This window comes from Magnolia sinica, chromosome 6 (genome assembly GCF_029962835.1).
Source record: "Magnolia sinica isolate HGM2019 chromosome 6, MsV1, whole genome shotgun sequence".
In the NCBI taxonomy this organism is placed as follows: Eukaryota; Viridiplantae; Streptophyta; class Magnoliopsida; order Magnoliales; family Magnoliaceae; genus Magnolia; species Magnolia sinica.
Genome location: NC_080578.1, coordinates 97,718,423 through 97,739,102, shown reverse-complemented (window position 1 = coordinate 97,739,102; position 20,680 = coordinate 97,718,423). Strand labels below are relative to the sequence as shown.

The 20,680-nt window shown below is 38.4% G+C and overlaps 1 protein-coding gene across 4 annotated transcripts in view; it reads left to right on the top strand.

Moving 5' to 3' along the window:
* LOC131249199 (uncharacterized) overlaps window positions 1-20,404 on the top strand; it is a 50,860-nt gene extending 30,456 nt beyond the window's left edge. The window contains exons 11-15 of one of the 4 annotated variants that reach the window (XR_009172711.1): window positions 626-725; window positions 4,016-4,077; window positions 7,710-7,869; window positions 19,014-19,336; window positions 19,503-20,404. Coding sequence is in view for 1 of the 4 variants with exons in the window: in XM_058249822.1 (XP_058105805.1) it covers window positions 626-725; window positions 4,016-4,077; window positions 7,710-7,869; window positions 19,014-19,184 (493 nt within the window). In the remaining 3 variants the exon portion in view is untranslated. Of the gene's footprint in view, window positions 1-625; window positions 726-4,015; window positions 4,078-7,709; window positions 7,870-19,013 lie in introns of those variants that run through there. The other 3 variants (XM_058249822.1, XR_009172712.1, XR_009172714.1) reach the window with 3 other exon arrangements.
* Window positions 20,405-20,680: the final 276 nt, after the last annotated feature.

Below are 20,680 nucleotides of genomic sequence, written 5' to 3'. Positions count from 1 at the left end.
GGCCTGTCTTTGTTTTTGTAGCTTTCTCTCTTGTCTGCTTTCTCCTCACTTTCCGTGAGTTTTTAATAAATTATTGTTATCTTTCAAACTAATAATAATAATAATATGTTTTGCTCAAGAAAATATGTATCCTATCTTGCGGATTGTAACAAGCAAAGGCCCTTATGTCTAATAAAACATTGTAAGGTGTATGAAACAAAGTGAATTTTGATTGGTATAGATTGGGTGTATCTAGCTCCAAGAAGGTTACGAGGGATTCATTATGATTATTGTTTGTTACTCTCTTCTTTGTTATAAATTATAATTGTGTGTCATTTAGCTTGAAATTACATCAGTCATATGCTTAACGGTATTTAATATAGTTAATAGCGGTTTATTTTAAATTTTTATATTTGAAATATCAGCAGCTATCTAATGATGTTTACTTTATATGCTTTTCCATCAAAAAGTTTCAACTTATCTTCAACAAAAAAATCAATTACTTTTGCCTCTATCAAAAATAGTCCAAGGGAACTGAAACACACACATGCCAGAAGTAGAAAACTTTTTGTGTGTGTGTGTGTCACATGAAAGTAATTGGGGTTGTGTATAGAATGTTTTTCATGTCACTGCTCTTATGTTCCAGGCAACAAGTCAACCACTTTGTGTTGACATTACAGCAATACGTACAGTCACAGCTGTCGCATGTATCATGGTGCAGGTTTTTGTACTCACTTAAGCATCAGGTAAGAGGCACCTCTTTCAGCTCCCTTTTTTCTATTTTTCTCTGAAGTAATTTGTTCTAGCTTTATTTGGAATGATGATAACTAAAAGTTTTGCTTGTTTCCAAGAAAATCCATCAGCATTTTTCTTTCTAAGGGCTTGTTTTGATGTGCCCTAAATCATTCTCAACTATTTTGGCAGAATGGATAACCCACTGCTCTGCCAAGCATTTAGGGCGGTGTATAACGGAACTGGATTATGTGGAACTGGTGTTTTGATTTCTTCCACTCCAAGTTATTATATAATTAAAAAAAACCGATTCAACTTGCATCACTGACAAGGGACACATCTAAACACGCCCTGAACTGATGATATACACTTTTTTTTTTTCCAACAATTGAGAATGGATATACTTTATGCTGTAGGACACAAGACGAGACAAGGAAATATTCATGGTTTTTCTTGAACTGATCTTCCTCCCTCCCTCCCTCCCTCGAGGGTGACTTTACATTGACGAGACATGTACTTAAAAAAAAGTTTGAAGCTACTTTGTTACTTACGGCCTGTTTTTGAGACAACTACTCCAATCAAATAAAATTTGTTGATTGACCTAATCCATATTGATTCTAGCAGGAGAGGAAGTGAAATGTAGTGAATATGGCTCCCTTTTAACAAGTTTCTGCTTTTAGCTGGGGACACTTTTGATGGACCAATTCAACCTTTTCATATTCAGATCATTTCGGATTACTGAACCCCTACGTCCAAACAGGCCCTTATGCAGGCATTTTGTCTGGTTTTAGACAGGTCACTAGCTGTAACAGTTGTCTCTAGAATCGACATTATTCATTTTATATTTGTAACTATTAGTGGCATGCTGCTTCACTTGTGCTGTTGTCAAATGTTTGTATTTGACATTGTTTAGTTATCAATATGAATTTTGAGCAAGCCTTTCATGTGTAAAATCTCAGAGTTTCCCATAAACTGAGGTGTTGCTTTTCCAGTTTGATGCATTCAGATTGTCAATGAGTTGTCACTTGGTTTGTCAATACTGATGAATCATATGGTTTGTTTTCAGTTATACTTTGTCAGCCATCGGACGATGATTGGCCATAAAAGTTCTGCATAGTTGTTTTATGATCTGTGAAATATATCTTGTAGAGGAATTATAACGTACTGCTTATTAGAATATGTAAAGTTTCCTGGAACATAGGATTCTGTACATGTGGGGCCACCGGCAAGGTATTCCGTATTGGTAACGGTGTCCGTAATGGTCACCACTGTTACCGATATGGGTATCGGTCATAACAGTTGATACGGGGGCATAACGACTATTACGACCCTTGTAACAGTTCAAAAAAATGTCTGAAGAATTTGAAAAAAAATATCTAGAAAATCTAAAATAATGTAAATATTCCATATCTTTAGTGAAATTGGTAAGGTTTTGGATTTGGACAGATTCAAGAAGTACAGAAAAACTGATCCCAAATAAATCCTGAATAAACCCAGCTAGAAGATTCAAGTTCCCAAGATAAATAACTTGCTCTGGTACCAAGGATGATGTGTATGGAAGCCCTGATACCGAATCAATGGGTATGGACCTGATTTGAGTCCAAAATAAGAGGAAGACTGATGAAGATTGACTGTACCAGATCACATATGCTAAATTCTTCTGAAAACTCCACACAATATGCGCAAAAAGAAGAAAAGAAAAGGAAAGAAAAAGAAACAAGGACTGCTATAAAGACTTTCAACGGTCTCTTAGGCCATCAAACCACTGAAAAGAAAGTTGAAGAATCACTTTCTCACATATTGCAGTACCTGGAAGCAGAAATGTCTGAAGTTCTGTTGAAAAATGTCCCTAGTCCATCTACATGGCCTGTATGTAGGCCTTTCTGCATCTACTTACTAATTTAACCTTAACATTGATGTCTTTAGCTTGCAGACAAATTTCTTAGTTGAAAAGTAAACTAACTTGCTAACTCTGCTAGACCACGTGTTAGGATCAAGAGTGCATCAATGCATGTATAAACAGTGCACACATGTGGGGTCCTCAATCTGATCGGACCACCTGTGGGTTTCACCAGTCTAATCAGCCCCCAATGGGGCTACTTGTCTGATTAGACCACCCATGGGGCCCATTGGTCAGGACCAATGTTTAGAATATCTGTATTGATACACGTAACAATGACCAGGGATACGGAAACGTTTATCGGTATCGGTGACATTATTGTCGATACTCAGAAAAATATTGTTGTCAGAGGGTAACATTGGGGAAATATTGGGAAACAGGGGGAACTTTTCAGTGAAACTTTAGGAGATGTTAAAAGCATGTGTTTATACATGTAGGAATAAAAATATTGCAAAAACAACCATAAATAATAAGTTTCCATTTTATTAGGGCCTAAGCATGTGTTGTAGAAAAAATTACTATAAAGTAAATATATAAAATTGCTAGTGAATCAATAGATCGGCCAACACATCAATAAATAAATTTCCACATTAATTAATAGTGAAAAACACACATTTTCCAATATAAAAAATGAAAACTTTAGGATTTCTCCATCTTTCACTAAAATTAATTGTTAATGTTTTTGCCACAAATCCATGTCAATGCATGGGAATCATGCATAGATATAAATTTCCTGGCAATCCATGCTAACATTTGAAGGGAAAAGAAGAGAAGAAGTTTCTTTGGATTTTTCGTCACCTTTGAGTTTTGGCTTGTTTTAGTTTTGAGTCGAGATTTCTCCCCAAATCCAAACTTTGATTTAATAGAAACCAAGAGTGATCAAAGTTGCATAAGAAACAAAATTTGAAAAAAAAAAAAAAACCAAAATGGAGATGTTCTAGGTTTTTGAAAATTTTCCCAATTTTTGCCCATTTTCGGATGTTTCCCTGGTATCAAGGATATTATCCATGGTATCACCAACACCAGGAAACATTTATAAGTTCTTCTCAAAATATCACCGATATTATCGAAAACATCAGCTATATTTGGAAATTTTATGATATTACCAGTAATATTGCCAATACATGGTTCACTGGTCTGGACCATTAGTCAGGTCCATCAAACTTGTGATTATCAACCAGATAGGCTGAGATCAACCTCAGTCCTGGATGTAGTTTTCTTTGCTGGTGGGCGTCTCTTGCATCCCAAATGTGCCAAATCCTATGCATTTGGCAAATTTAATGTTTACTGATGACTATGACATAATTTCTAGCATCTTATCTGCAACCATTCTTGTGTACTTCTTACCAATAAATAAAAACCATTCTTGTGAACTTCTTTATAAATTGGCTTTGTTTTGCATAGGTCAAAGATATGCTGGACTTGGAATCAGTGCATATGACGTACCTGGCTAATTCACTGCACATGTAAGTTTATTGTCTTGGAATTTTTCTCAAGTTGTTTTTTGGGTGACTCCAAAGGATCTTGATGCTAATTGGAATGACCCAATATCCATTGAAATTAACTCTATTATTATTATTATTATTATCTTTGTAATTTTATTATCATTGATAAATTATCTCAATTAATTGCTTGCAAATATGGGGAGAGGGAAGGAGGGTGTTCTACTTTGTTGTCAATGGACCTCTCTCAGGGTTTAGGAAGATATTTGGTGTGGTAATAATCTACTAAGCCATGATTTCGCTAGCTTGTCTTTTCTCATCCTGTCAATGGGCAACAATTCTCTAATGCTTCACTGTGATGGGGAAGGTGTGGTTTGGAGCCCTTGTTTCGAAAGAGATATTAGAGACCATGATATACTAGTTTGTCAGACCGTTTCCAACATGCGGTTCCATCCTTATTCAAAGCTGGGGCTGTCAATGGGTAGTCGGAAGTCGGAACTGGCCTGGTTTTAACAGTTCTCGGTCCAATTTTTGGATCCATTTAGAAATCAGTTCGGGTCCAGTTTATTCTAATAGTAATAAATATTAACTATATAGTACATACCCTAACAACACATGTAAGAGTGCCTGTTTACAGACCAAGCATGTAAATCAAAGTGGGCATAGGTGTGTGCGATCTAATCCATCCATTGGGTGGGCCGGACCATGTAAATGCCTTTATGTGAACCACAACTGATCCGAAACCAAGGTCGAAAGGCTGAATTTGTGTTTGGGTCCTCAAAAAATGAGACCTAGACCCTGGAATATCGGAACTTGATGAACTCAAGTATGGTACTGTAGTACCCAACCCAAGCCCAACCTATTTGCAGTCCTATTAATAGGGATAGGTGTAGTTGGAGGCTTGATCCTCTGGGAAACTTGCAGTTGGATAATTTTACAATTTTCTTAGGTTAGCAAAGGTGGTGGGTAGCTCTCAAGGTAACAATAATTTTATTATAAGGAACCGAGAAACTGACTAAAAGAATAACTTACGACCAGCCAAGGACTCAATACAAGAAGCCCACCCCATCACCTCTAGGCTAGGTTTCCTAAACAATTTCGAGGTCCAAATACCTGCAAGGAGGGCGAGCCTCCAAAGCAACTTCCCTCTTTTCCTACACCTCCCCCCTGCCATGCTAAGAGGAAGCCATCAATGGATCTCAGCATTATCCATTCCATCCTAAAGGTTCCCAAGTTTCTCCTACAACATTTATCTCGAACTGTTCTAACATGCTGAGAATGGTGGTATTCAGGTGGTGGTTACATATCTGAAGGATACAGAATCAGCGGACCATCCCTTGTTGGCTATGAAGTGGCTTTGTTTGTTTGGAGTTACTTGGTCCTTGTTGAGGTAGCATTGGCGATGCTAGGATTGATTGCGGATCTCTTCCAAACCTCTAGAATTGGTGCACTCGGGATAAAAGTTTATGGTTCTTCTATGCACAATTATTTGTTTAATTTGGAAAGAGCGTACTACATGATTGTCAATATTAGTTTCGAATCATTAGTTTTGGTATTCCTAAGGGCTAGGGATAAGGTGATTTGTTGGTTTGGGTCTTGCTCCCTTTGTTGAAAGTTTGTGACTTGTTATATAGAGTATCTACTGTGGTATTGTGGTGTTGATTCTCGACAGTCAGGGGGAGCATGATCTATCACTACCTTTTCTCCTTGATTTGACCAAAGCTTACCTCTTTTTGTTTGGTATTACCTCTTTTGTAGTTCAACTCAAGCAATAAATTGGAAAATCCCATTTCTGAAAGTTTCCTAGTTAAACTGATTTTTTACTTGGCTGAGTTCCCAGTAAGTCACTGACTTTTTGGACATTGGAATAGAAGTACCATTTCTAGAAGTTTACGATAATGCGGCATTTTGTGATGATGATCTCACTAACTTTTTGTTACTTCATTTACAATGCTTGGTTAATTTGGCCAGTGGATTGGAATTATGAAATAGGTAGTTTGCAAAAGGTAGTTCAAATTTGAATTGCCAGGATTGTGAATTGAAAGTTTTAACATTTTCTCTCTAGTTACGATATAAGGAAAAAAAATTCGTTTGTTCTTGTGAGTTGTGGGTACAAGGATAAGGCTTAGTTGATGATGTTCCTGTGAGTACATGTCATGTCAGGCGAAGCAAAAACTGTTGCAACTTGCAATGATGATCTCACTAACATTTTCTCTCTAGTTACGATAATGCGGCATTTTGTGATGATGATCTCACTAACTTTTTGTTACTTCATTTACAATGCTTGGTTAATTTGGCCAGTGGATTGGAATTATGAAATAGGTAGTTTGCAATAGGTAGTTCAAATTTGAATTGCCAGGATTGTGAATTGAAAGTTTTAACATTTTCTCTCTAGTTACGATATAAGAAAAAAAAAATTCGTTTGTTCTTGTGAGTTGTGAGTACAAGGATAAGGCTTAGTTGATGATGTTCCTGTGAGTACATGTTATGTCAGGCGAAGCAAAAACTGTTGCAACTTGCAATGAATATCTATGCGACTCAAATGCATGTCCTTCCCTGCAACTAAGTGTGACCAATCAAAATTGACTGCAAGCTTATCAAAGCTGACTACCTAAGGATGCACATACTATACTTTTGGCCTTTTAGTTTGTACGAGTGGGGCCGACAGTGCAGTGATCCAGATAATTTGTTTGTGTTCATTAAGCAAAGAAGAAAGGGGTAGCAAGAGAAGAATGGAAGAAAGTGAGAAAGAGAGCTTGTGTATTCACATCCCTCTCTCTTCTCCTTATACTATAATAGGGCAGTGCTTAATAAAGATAAATTTACAAAAATACCCTTATGGTCTTAAGTTCTCTCATAACCTCTCTCACACTCATATAGCCCACAATAATCATAAGAAACACATGTGGCCTATTAAATGAACCACTCCAAACAATCTCATCATCTTCATCCACTAACAAGGTGGGCCACACATAACCACAACCATACATCACGGCCTTCAATAGCTTTCCAGACCCACCATGGATGGCCCATGCCCCAAAAGTCTCCAAACTATGAGATCATGGCTTCCAATGTTAGGCCTTTCCAAGTTGAATGTGGATGGCCGGTGTAAGTATCTCTTTGTAGGACAGACTGAAAGGTCAGGACTTTCCTATCAAAAAATATTTTGGACGCTTAGTCCATCCATGAGGGGGCCTATTGAAAAGACTTTGGATGCATAGTCCATCCACAAGGGCCCCAACAGAGCAATTGTTTGGATCACTGAACCATGGACTCCACTTGTACAAAGTGAAAACCTAAGCATACTATGCATATCCTTGGGTCACAGATCATATTACCTCCTTCCTGATTTTGGTTCACTTCCTGTGCACCATGTGTGCATTTCTATTTGCTGTTATATCCACTTTTCTAATCAAACTACATGGTTTGGAGGCATGGTCCATCCATGAAGGGTTCCGACGGAGGTTTGAATCACTGAACCATGGACCCCACTTGTACAAAGTGAAAACCTGAGTACACTGTGCATATCCTTGTGTCAGGGATCACATAACCTCTTTCCTGATTTTGGTGCACTTCTTGTGCACTGATTGTGTGTACCCATTTTTCTTTGCTGTGATTTCCACTTTTCTAATTGAACTACATGGTTTGTCTTCTAGATGTTTCCTGTCAGTTGACACAAAGCCTGTGGCTAGTATCATCCAGAGCATTTTGCAATGTGCATTGGATTTCCGATCGTGTTTTGCTGGTGGCGGTTGGAACGTTGGATCAGGTGGAGAAGACACATCAGGGCTGCTTGCTCAGATAAACTTTTCACAGGCAATCTATCACCTCTTTTCCTTCTTGTTAGTCATCTATTGGTGCATTTCCAGCTTCAGTTACTTGGTTTTGTTAATATGTGCTAATTTTATAATTTGGTTAGAATGACATGCAAAACTGTTGGGTGGCATCATGGATGGGTTCTTTACTCATTTAATAGCTCAGGGCTTTCTATAAGATACTTAGTAAATATAGAGTTTTTAGGTCTGACTTTCTGAGAGGTGGGACCATAAAATCCCATATGAGCAAAAAGGGCAAAATCACTTCTTTTTTGAAGTAATGAAAATTTTATTAAGTGTCGAGATGGCGCAAAAGCTACAACCGAAGAAAATAAAAAAGAAAAATTACAATTTGCAATGATTTGATACAAGAAGCCCATTCTAATGGGCTTTGGAGAGGACTTCCACCGCCTTGGAAGACTCACTGCAAAAACATATCCCATTTCTTTCCCTCCAAATGGCCCATAAAGAGGCCAGCAGAACCAAGTCTCCAAATAGCTTTTTCATTTCTCCCTAGTCCCACTCCGTGCCAAAGCAAGAATAACTCTCCAATGGATTCTTGTATTACCCAGTGCATGTCGAAGAGTCTAAAGAAACAGTTCCACACCTGTCTAGCGAACGGACAATGGAAACATTGTGGCAACACTATTGATCATCTTTGGAGGTTGTCTATAGTGAGGACTCTACCTCTACCGGCCAGCTAATTGAATGTCGCAACTTTCAGAGAAAACCCCATAATGCCACACATTTTCCATAAACAATCAAGGGCTGCCCCTATCCGGGGATCGAATGAGCTCATGAAAGGACTGAATGGAAAAGCATTTGGTCTTATCCTTTAACCAAACCATTTTATCCATGTCTTCTCTCATAGTCATACGAAGATGGAGGCAGTCAAGACTCATGAACTCCTCCACTTCCTTTTCCAGCATTTTCCTTCGACATGGTGGGGCTTTCAAACCGTGACGTTTGTTCCAGCATAAGAATAGCATTTGGACACTGTTATATTCCTTTCCGTAGAGAGGCGGGCAACTCTGGTAAATGCTTGTTAAAGAGAGGATCCTCCTATCCACACATCTTCCTAAAAATTGACTCTCCCATTGCCAATAGAGAAGCTGGCCCCTGCACTAAACACTGCCTTTAACCTAGAAATTCCCTTCCATACCCATGAAGCTCTATATAGAGAAGGGTCCATGACTCCCCATCTTCCTTGGCACCCATACTTTTCTACTATAACCCTATGCCACGAAGAGTCTTCCTCTATCCCAAATCGATAAAGCCATTTTTCCAGGAGGGCCATATCATCTTTTCCAAATCTCTTAGACCAGCCCTTACCTCACGTGGTCTACACAACTCATCCCTACGAGGTATCAATAAGAGCACAACCTGTCATATGCATATGGCTTGCAGGTGCCACGTGCATCCATGCACGCACAGGACAGGGACCCACCTGGAAAGTGTGTGGGACACTTGGAGGTGTATAAGGTGACCCCAAGGATGAAGATGACCTTATGCGAAAAATCAGGCAGGCCACTCGTCAGGTCGGCCTGATTGGCTGCTTCTGTATGGAAAGAATGGATGGTTTTAAAATACTTGCCAAAGGTCCACAATTAACGTATCCCTCCTGATGAGCCTTTTCTTCCTTGCATTTGGTCATTGTCAAATTGGGTGCCATTTATGCACAACTTTGATGCTCCACAGTTGTTAGATCATCATGTTCGCTGCATGTAACAGTGCATGTGGAGCTTGTTGGAATCCAAAACCCCAAACTCAATGTTGGAATCTAAAGAAACAACACAAACTCTCAATAGATCAAGTAATAAAAGGCTTGTACTTAAGCACTTGGACAAGGTAACACCTCAAAGTTAAAAAAGTTATATTTTGTGCATTAAAAACACAAGAAGTTCTCATTTACAATGCATAGGGATTCTTCATAAGGTTTGTTACACTTACGCCCACACAACTTAATAAACCAGTGTAGAATAGCTAATTGCTAAAGATTAAATCCAACTCATATTGAGAAACATAATTTGACTTTGCTATTTCTATCAGCCCCCGTTAAACCGAGTTCACAAATGCTTTCAGTTTACAAAATTGTGTCACTATCTCATCATCTTTCACAAGACCTTGAATGAGGTGAAATTTGATGTTGATAAGCTCGCCTCGCCAATGAAACACTGGATTTTTCATTAATGTGATCACCATTTTTTTATCACATAAGATCTTTGTTGGAGTGTTTTGACTGTGACTCAGCTCAGGTAAGTGGCCACCACCTATTTCGTTTCTGCTATCAACAGAGAAAACATATGGTTCTTCGATGACTGGGAAAACATTCATGATTCAAGATAAAAGTGTAGCCTGAAGTACTCTTCTGCTTCTTGGTATCACCTGCCGAATCGCTATTTGTATAGCAAACGAGTTCAACCTTATGAATGGATGCATAAAAATTCCATGATCTTGGTTACCTTTGATGTACCTCAAAATCCATTTCATGGCTTGCATGTGAGATTGATGAGGAGACTCAATAAACCTACTTATCATTCAAACTCTAACCTTGTAAAATATGTAGGATTTACAAGCTCTCCACTAACGTCTTTAACCGATTTCAGCCTTTCCTCCACAGAAGTTTGAATTGGCTTGCATGATTACATCTTGAACCATTTCAATACATCATTGTCATACTTCTTTTGCAAGATAAATATGCCATCACCTCTATACAACTTCAATACCCAGAAAGTATATGACATAAGTCCCATATCAGTCATCTCAAATTGGTTGATCATAATTCATCAGCTCTTTGAACTAATTGAACATCTTCGGGCTAATCCTAGTAAAAATAAAGTAGTCCATGTAAAAGCATGCTACAAGCATATCCCTATTCTCTCTAGATTTGACATGTAACGTATTGTCATAAGACATTAATACTATGCTCATGAAAATAAGCATCAATTTGAGTCTATTACATTTGAAGCACCTGCTTCAAGCCATGTAAGGCCTTTTCAATTTGTAGACCTTATTTTGAAGTCCCTTTTCACATAATTCTTGGGTTCTTCTACATACACTTCTTCAGGCACACTATATAAGAATGCAGATTTTACATCCATTTGAAAAAGCAAAAAAATCAACAATTTTGAGAGCCTAAAGAAATTAGCACATGAACTGCGTCAAGTCTATTTACCAGTGCAAAGGCTTCATAGTAACTGATACCTTGCTTCTATTTGTACCCCCTAGCAATCGATCTTGCCTTTAGGTGATCCATATCTCCATTGTACTTTTATTTCATTTTTACACCCACTTGACACCAATCGATTTCTTCCCACTTGGAAGACGGTAAGCTCCCAAATAGAAGAATGTCAATGGCATGTATTTCTTCATCCATAGCTTTGAGCCAGTTGTCATCACAATAGGCTTCTTCTCAGTTCATGGGATTGGGATCTGCAAACAAAGAAAATTTCATTAATTTTTAATTAGAAGCATCATTATCAATAGTGAGAATATAATCCTGATAATGTGCCAGCATTAAATGAGGATGCTCAAGCAATGAAGCGCCCCCTCCTGTATAAGGGATAGAATGGATGAAGGTGCATTGGCAGGTTGCATACTTTGCCCTTCGACTTGATCACATACATAGGTTTCATCTTCCATGTGTAGATTCATCTGCTTCTTTTCCTCACTAGTCCATGTCCACTTATCTTCTTCATCAAAGGTAACATCATGACCGATAGGGTTGTCAATGGGCTGAGCCTGGGCCTAGAAATGCAAAATTTTGAATAGGCCTAGCCTGATGGCCTGGCCCAAAAAGTTCAAAATCCGGGACTGAGACAACCTTAGGCACATCCCATTGACAGCCCTGGTGACTAACAATTACCTTGCCATTTTTAGGGCCATATAATTTATACCCTTTTGTGTCACTATTGTATCCCAATTCCCATGAAGGTGCAATTCTCGCCTTCTTATTGAGTTTCTTTTTATTCTCATCATGTACATGTGCCACACACTTGAACACTCAAAAGTGGCCCACATTTGCCTTCTGACGGCTATATGCCCCTTCTTGGTGTCTTATATTGAACATTTCTGTCGGATGCCTGTTTAGAAAGTGCATGGAACATGCAACGGCTTCTGCCTAAGTTGCTTAGGCAAGGACTTGAATGAAGCATGCCTCGAACCATTTCATTCATGATTCTATTCTTACCTTAGCGCTTGTTGAGGAGTGTACCTATTCATCCGCTATGATTTTATACCTTTTAGCGCTTGTTTTGATTCTTGGAAAGAAAGGTCCTTTACCATGTAACTACTTTCCTATGCTTGTGAAATATGTCTTTGTAAGAAAGGCATTTCCAACAACAAGAATTTTCCTAAAAATGGACCATTTATTTTCTCACCCCCAAAAGGAACGGTATTTCCCACACTCATAGGAAAGAGGTTTTCCAATGTGTCAATATGTCACATGCGATATGTACCGCCTCCCTCCAAGTGCCCAACATGCACCACATGTGCTAGTGTCCCACTTGTGCCATTGTCCGTCATTCCGTCTTCAAGTGCCTCACATGCACCATGTGCCAAATGTGCCACCATCCATCTCCGAGTGCCCGTCCATCTCCACTTGCCACATGTGACGATGTGCCGCTGTCCATCTCCGAGTGCCCAATGTCTGCCAATGGGCATCATGTGCCTCACATGCCATTGTCTAGCTTTAAGTCCCCACGTGCCACAATGCCACAGTCTATCTTCAAGTGTCCCACATGTCCCACGTGCTAGTGTTCCACATTTCCCACCTTTTGTCTTCAATTTCAAGTGTCCCATATATGTCACATGCCAACAACAACCATGTAAATTTCCTATGGAATTTTTTATTTTTTATTTCCCAAAAAATAGATTTGAAAATAGCCCCAATTTTGATTAAAAAATTACTAAAACAAACAAACAATAGGAACTTCCTTTCATTTCCACCTGTTTCTTTTCTTTCCCTTTGCCTGCAAATCAAAAGTTCCATTCATTTCCTTGCATCCAAACACCCTACATGATTCAACAAAGCCATTTGAAGTATATTCATATCCCTTGTCACTTTTTAACACCTTTATATAAAACCACTCAAATTTTATATGGTAAGCCTTAAAACTCTTTAGAAATTTTAGTGCTTCAAAATTTTTCTTTAGAAAGTAAATCCAAGTTTTTCCGTTAAAGTCATCAATGGAAGTCAGGAAGTACGTATGCTTCCCATTGGAATCAACTCTAGGGGCCCACATTTACTTGGGTGGACCAGTTTCAAAGGCTTCAATTCCCTCCCTGATTTTCCTACGGGAAAGGCTTTCTCGTGTTGCCTTGAAAGGGCATGGTGCTTACACAATTTATTAGGAACATCAATGATCGGCAAACCAGAAACCATTCTTTCTTCTCTAGCATTTATAAAGCACCAAATTCAAATGTACAAATCTCAAGTGCCATAACCACAAAGCACTTTTAAGCAAAGAACTTAAGCAAGGCACACTTGCTGCTGAATGTTCAAATAAAAAATGGTTTCAAACATTTGTACCTTTGCAACTAGCCTCTTTTGAAGATCATTTATCTTGCAGATTCTATTCTGATGTAGGACGGCCTAATCCAACCTTAAATGAGAATGGTATTTGAAAGGGGTAGATTTATGCAATCTTAAAAAACAAATAAAATATCAGCCTTATACATCATAAACACAAGAAAGAAATAAGCTTAATATAGCATTGATTATGGCCATCCATCACAAACACGAAGTATTGAATATTAAAATCTGATTTTAGTTGGATCCGGTGAAAGATAGAACTTTCGTCTTGCAATAGGTCGGTCTAACGATCCAAGTGGATTTTCTAATACAGAAAAATAGGAATTTCCTGGATTGGAAAATCTGAAAAATTCAGAAAAGAATTGGTGGTTCTTCAAATTTAGATTTGGGTGATGGGTTTTATGTGGGGATGAAAATCTTTTGATATCTAATGATTTAGATAAAAAGAAACAAGTTCGGCTTCTAGATCTAAAGATTTTAGGAGAAAAGGAAGATAATAAGGTTAAAGAAAAAGAGTACCTTGAGAAAAGAAAGAAGGAGAAGAAATAGGGGATGAGAAATCACTTCCCTGGGCCTCACGCCCTCTTCCAATCACTGGAAGTCGAAGACGAAATTGTCAGAAGCAAAAAGCTCTTTTTTTTTCTTTCATAAACATAATATAACATGCTTTAGGCTTAGGACAACCTTTATAAATTTGTAATTACATAAAATTACCAAAATACCTCTACTAAAAAAAGTTTTTTAAAAAAGAAATTCGCACAAAAATTGTGCACAAACTGTCTCAAAACTTTCATAAACTAAATTCAAATTTAAGTTGCCCTATGGGCCCCGATGATAGCGCCGTGAAGGTGGTGTAATGAAGGTGAGCTGTGATGATCTAACGGTCCGATCACACCATCCTCGCGATCTAACGGTCCAAATGTCTCATTTAAGCAACTTACACATGTCACGAACATATGTGTAAGGTCTTCAACCTGTAGAGACCCGACTCATATCCGTCATCTAACCACATTGACACAGGTAACGCACGTCTCCTGCGTTGATATACTTTGAATGACCTGATGTCCGCATCACATTCGTATCCTCTTTCTGAAAGCTAACCCACACTTAAAAGGTTTTGATAAAGCCCAGACACAGTGCATATCTGATATGTACTCACGAAGTCCATCCTTCAAACAAATGGATATCTTTCCCTTTCAAACAATAGGAACTTTGTGTTATCTGAACTTTACTTCCAAGTGAATTGATTCATCCAATTCACAAAACATTTCATTTCTGCTACACATGGTTATTACACCCTGTATCAAGAAACCACTTGTCATCTGTTAACATATTCTTGTTCAATAATGTTACGTGCTAATAACATAGTCGTTTCTTTGTTATCGTGTTTCACTACTTAAGCATGCAAGTCATTATCTCTAGATGTAACAAAATTCACATTCAGATTTATAGCGGCAGTACCTTTTGCAATTGTGGAACTGAACACGTGATTTTCTGTACCTCTGATTTGTGTTGGTGCATCTTCCTCTTCGAAGTTAGCTAGGACTCAATCTTCCTTGTCCTCTCACTGAAGCCTCTACCTCTTTGGCCTCTATTGCCTGCACCATGTAACAAAACTTCTATTACTAAAGACCGCCTGAGAAAAACCTCAAGCAGGGACAGCAACTACAGCCCAAACTCAGAAATTAAATTACAAGCATCAACAGCCTTTAAAAAAGAGCCCCATTCCACTGCAAGATTCTTCCTTCTCACTCTTCAAGAATAACTGGCTTTGAGTGCTTCTTCCAACACATTCAAATGTCTCATTTATCCGCTGCTCATAGGCTTGCAACAAAAACATTAATTTATTAATCGTCATGGTGGTGAGATCTTTCAACTCTTCGATGGCTGTTACTAGAACTGCAATTTTGAAGTTCAAAGGATTTTTTTATCATAACATTTTCCTTTTTTTTCACTTTTGGCCTTCATCTGGTTCACAAGGGCAATGTTCACGTGATGTTGAATATGGATTCTAATTTTCTTGTCTCAACAAACTCGAACTATCACCATAAGGTTTGCTGCCTTACCGTTTTTAACTTTTTCCACTCCTTTGTTAGGAATTTAATAAATATCCCATGCTTTATTGGCCATTCCTGCATTTGCAGTCTTCTCAAAAACCATTGAACCCATCATCTGGCAAATAGAATGGAGGGCCTTCTATTCTTTCTTGCAATTTTCTCTCAACACCTCCTTTTGTACCTGATTGAGAGATGCTTGATCCGTCGGTTCTACAACTCTACAATTGACGACATTCCAAATATCCTGATACCCACACAACTAGATTCCAAATAGACGCATGAGAATGGGACTTGCATCTAGATCATCAAGTGCTCGAAACTCTCCTGTCAAACTTTGGAATATTCAGTTGATTCGAACTGTTTGCCGATGCCATTGATCAATTGAAGCTTGAATAAGGCTTTGAAACCCAATGGTGCAGTCTAAAAACCCCAACTAAATGGTGGAATCTAAAAACCGAACTCAACTCATAGTAGATCAAGCAATAAAAGGCATGCATGCAGATAAGCAATTGGCCAAAGCAAAGATTAAAAGATAACAAAGCCATATTTTGTGCACAAAGCACAAGAGTTCTTGTTTACAATACGTATGTGATTCTTCAAAACTCAATAGAAGCATACATACACACACACACACACACATATGTACATATACACAGTGTTCGAAATATCGGTATCGCGTTACGTATTGCATCCTTGGGATACAGATGCGTATCAGTTATCGCACGGGATATATCATTTGTATCGGGTAATTTATCACACTTTTTGGGAAACATTGGGAAAATTGTCGACTTTTTAAAATGAAACTTCAGGGATTGCTTTTTAAAAAAGACCTTAATAGACACATTTAAATCATAACATTCCAAAAAAAAAAAAGGTGCACATAATAGGTTTCCTTTGTATAGTGTCCTAAGCTATGCGAATTCCAATTGAACTAATACAACTATATTCAAATTGAATGCATAACATTTAGAGTGTATGTGATGATCATTTCATCAAACACTCCTAAGTGCTTTGAAATTAGTCTCAATTGATGGCTAGTTGAAAGGAAAATTCAAAATAATAATAATATTTAATTCAAAAAGATTTTTATTTTCTAAAAATTGACAAGGACTTAACAAATCAGGAGATCAGCCCTCGTACATGCTTGATTTCATTTTTGGAGTGCAACATTGTAAGCAATTTAGGAGAAATTGGGAAAAAAATCAAATTTTTACCATTTTTTCCCAAATCGGACCACCTACACTACACTCAAATTTCGAAATTATAGTGTATATGATGATATTTTAATCAAATACTCCTAAATACTTCGAAATTAGTCTCAATTGACAACTGATTGAAGGAAATTTTTGAAAAAATAAAAAAACATGGAGAACTTGAAGAACCAATGGATATTGAAATCAAAGCTCTAGCTCCATGATTTTTCATGCAAAACATGAAGAACCAATTGATTTGTAACCATTTGACACACTGATTTAACATGATTTCAACAAAAAAAAAAAAAGATCGGAAATTGAAAATGCTCACCGGATTGAACATGTGAGATATATCAGTACTATCTGTGCATTTCGTATCGCACAGGTGGGATGCAAGATATATCGTGGGATATATCCACCAATATCGTCGATATTTAAAACATTGCATGTGTGTGTGTGCGCGTGTATCGAGAGAGAGAGAGAGAGAGAGAGAGAGAGAGAGAGAGAGAGAGAGGTCTCAAGTCCAACAGGTTAGACCACAACTTAACTTACGGTCCCCAAGTCCAACAGGTTAGACCACAACTTACGGTCCCCCCAGAGGATAACAGAGAGAGAGAACTTGCGGTCCCCCCAGAGGATAGACCACAACTTACGGTCCCCCCAGAGGATGAGAGAGAGAGAGAGAGAGAGAGAGAGAGAGAGAGAGAGAGAGAGAGGTCTCAAGTCCAACAGGTTACACCACAACTTACGGTCCCCCAAGAGGATAACATCTAATCTAATCCATCCTATAAGTCAGGCCTCCTATGAGGATAACTTCCAACCTTTCATGTAGGTGCAACATCTAATCCATCCTATAAGTCAGGCCTCCTATGAGGATGTCCTTATGCAAAAATCAGCCCCATCCACTCATTGAGTAGACCACACTTGCATTTAGCTATTTATCAATGGATATTGCTTATTTCTTATATCGCCCATCTGATGAATAGATGTGACTGATTTTTGTACCACATGACCCTAATGGTGGTCCCAACCAATTCGAAGGGTTGGATGTCGTACTCATTCAATAGTTTGGAAGTTATCCTCTGGGTGGACCATAACTTGTGGTCCAACTGGTTGGACTTGAGACCTTCACACATGCACGGGCACACGCATGCACCCACACACACAGAGAGAGTCAATCCTACTGATATTGATAAATGTGGTTTAATACTGCTATTACTATCAGATCTACCGACCTCTACATGAATACACATCCATGTGTACACATTCCTGTGAAGTACTTGGGACGTCAACAGCCTGATAAATGCTGGCACAGCTATTGGGATTTGGGAAGATGTTAATCAATCTTTGTTCTTGTTTTTTTAGAATATTTTTAATGCATAATTTATATAGTTTTTGCTTATAAAAAGTTCTTAGTCTTTCTTATTCAATGAGAGATGATAAAGTGCTCTCACAGAACTATAAATTATACTTCTCCTAGTTGCATCAGGACACTTGGACACATTTCATGGGCTACCATGTAAAAATCACACTGGCACAACACTTGACTATCTGAGCTATGGATGGTAAAGATCATTAATAAAAGTAGGACTGACCAGCAATTTGAGCCATCTATTTGTCGGCCACCATCATGAATGGCTATAGTAAAGGACAACTTGTGGATGAATTGGATCATCTCATCAGTGTGTTTTTTCACTTTGTAGCCAAACGACATGTATGCTGAACCTATACACCCCGGATTGTCCAAGTGTCCCAGTGCAATTAGGAGTGCTACAACTTGTAGTGTGCTCGAAGAGCATGGGAACATCTCTTCTTTAATTTATACTACTTCTATAGTCTGACGTGCATCTATTTACTGAGGTGCATTTTTCTAGACATCTATGTAAGACAATATTATTAAAGGCATGTTTGGAACGCGGAATCTGTGGAAATGGAAATCGTTTTCCACTGAAAAGACAGTTGAACTGTTTGGATTCAAGGATTCTACAAAGTAATCATTACACTAATCCACAATCAGATTCTCTGGCACAAGAAGCTAGGTGACTTACATCTGTTGAATTTGAGGATTCAATTCTACTTGCTATCCAAACAGGCCCCATAAATATGGAATCCCTTTTTCAGAGTGTCCATGGAAATAATCATTGTTTTTTCCATATTTTTCTCTCGAATTTCATTATATCTAAACATGCCCTAATCTGATAATCTCTTTCTTTTTATTTTCAAAAGTAAATCTTTCAATTTATCGCATAACCGCATGGATGTGTCAGCATGTTGAGTTTGGGTTTTCCAGGACGCTTGGTTTCTTGTCTTTTGTCTTGTTTACAGCTAAAATGCTACTTTGTGTGTAACTATGATGTCGCAGGTACTTGCCATCAAAGAAACCTTTGAGAAAAACCTGAAGGAACTGTACATCTTCTATCTCAAATCTCCCAAGCACAGCGAATTTGGCCACTGCCGTTTCTGGGAGTTTCTGAACTACAACAACTACTTCTCGAACGTCATCGGTAAGGGAACAGGCTGGGGACCTCGGTAATTGGAAATTCTTTGGTGGAAGTTCTGAGGTTTAAGAGCACATTGAAGATTTCTTGATGTCTTTGTAGTGGAAGCAAGTTGTAGAGCACCAGAACCATTGGAAAATGCCCAAGCAGTGAGCTGATTAAGAGTGATTACCACTTGAAATCATATGTGAGTAAAACCAGGAGTGCTAGTTAGTGAGAAAGGAAGAGGAATGCTACACGTTTGTGATATCTGAGCCATTCATCAGGCAATCCCATTAGATGGCCATTCTTGTACGCTTTTAGTTTGATGGACGACTCAAGGAATGCCGATTGACGTCACTTTTTCTGGGCAGGAATTCCAATGGCGGCGTGGTATCAATGTACAAAGATCTGGACCACTTACCCAGCAGGCCACGCGATGTATGGACCATGGGCCAATGGCCAAGCTACTTTTAGACAATCTTCCCAACAAGAGCAGTGGCCTTTCCCTCAATTTAAGGGTTTAGGATTGTCCAGTTCGTCTTGGAGCAAGGCTCTTACACGGTGCAGCATGTGGTATGGATCTCGTCGATGTCTACCACTGGCCCAGAATCTTGTGTGAGGTAGATGTGTGTATTGCTCTGTAAATGTGTCCCGAGCCCTTTGGCCCTCTCTTCTGCCTCATCCTGTCTTCCTGAGGTGTCACTCTAAAGATGGTAGATGTGTGTTGCTCTGTAGCTGCTCATTTGTGCTGCAATATTCTGTAATTTAGTTAGTTTTTTGTTGTTTCGCTGTGATACTGAATAGGTGAGGCCCAGCTGTTTGTGGTGCCTGCTCAAATGATTGTACAGTTTTTGCGAATCGACAAAGTTACAGGTTTATGTGGAAAAAAAAAAAAAAACACTCGTGTGCAATTGCTATTTCTTAAAACTTCAGATAAATGGGTGGGGCTGAAAAAACATTCGGAGATGGCTGTTGATGGAGTTGGAAGTGACACACTGAAGTTCGTGGTGTTATTTATATATTTCTACAGTCAGGTTCTTCGAAGGATCCAGATTCCTTTCGAGAGTGGGGTTGCTTTTTTTCTTTCTTTCTTTCTTTTCTTTTTTAAAATAAAAAATAAAATTTTAATATGTAAATGTATGCTCGAACTCAGAGTTGCTTTGTAATGGTTGTGGTTAGCTAGAATCTTGTATCCGGCTTTTGTTTGTGAGTTTGGTCTAACCTCGATCCGGAAGGTGAGATTTGAGTTTATGTTTGACAGTTATGATTTGCTTTTTGTGTTATAGCTGTCTTTTTTGGATTCATATATGAGCCACAGGTTTGGTGTAGGACATTTGAGCCATGCATATGATGTGCCATTCCATGCAGACTACGCCACTCATGTAGTGAAAACCTGGATGAAAACTAGGGATCAACTCCTATGATAGTGGATTGGACTCTTCAACTATACTTTCTTTGTTTTGGATTGCTTGGTAGGTGCGATTTGTTGTGTTACACCCGATGAGTCACCACCATTTCCAAAATGGTGTTGAACCATCATGGGAATCTA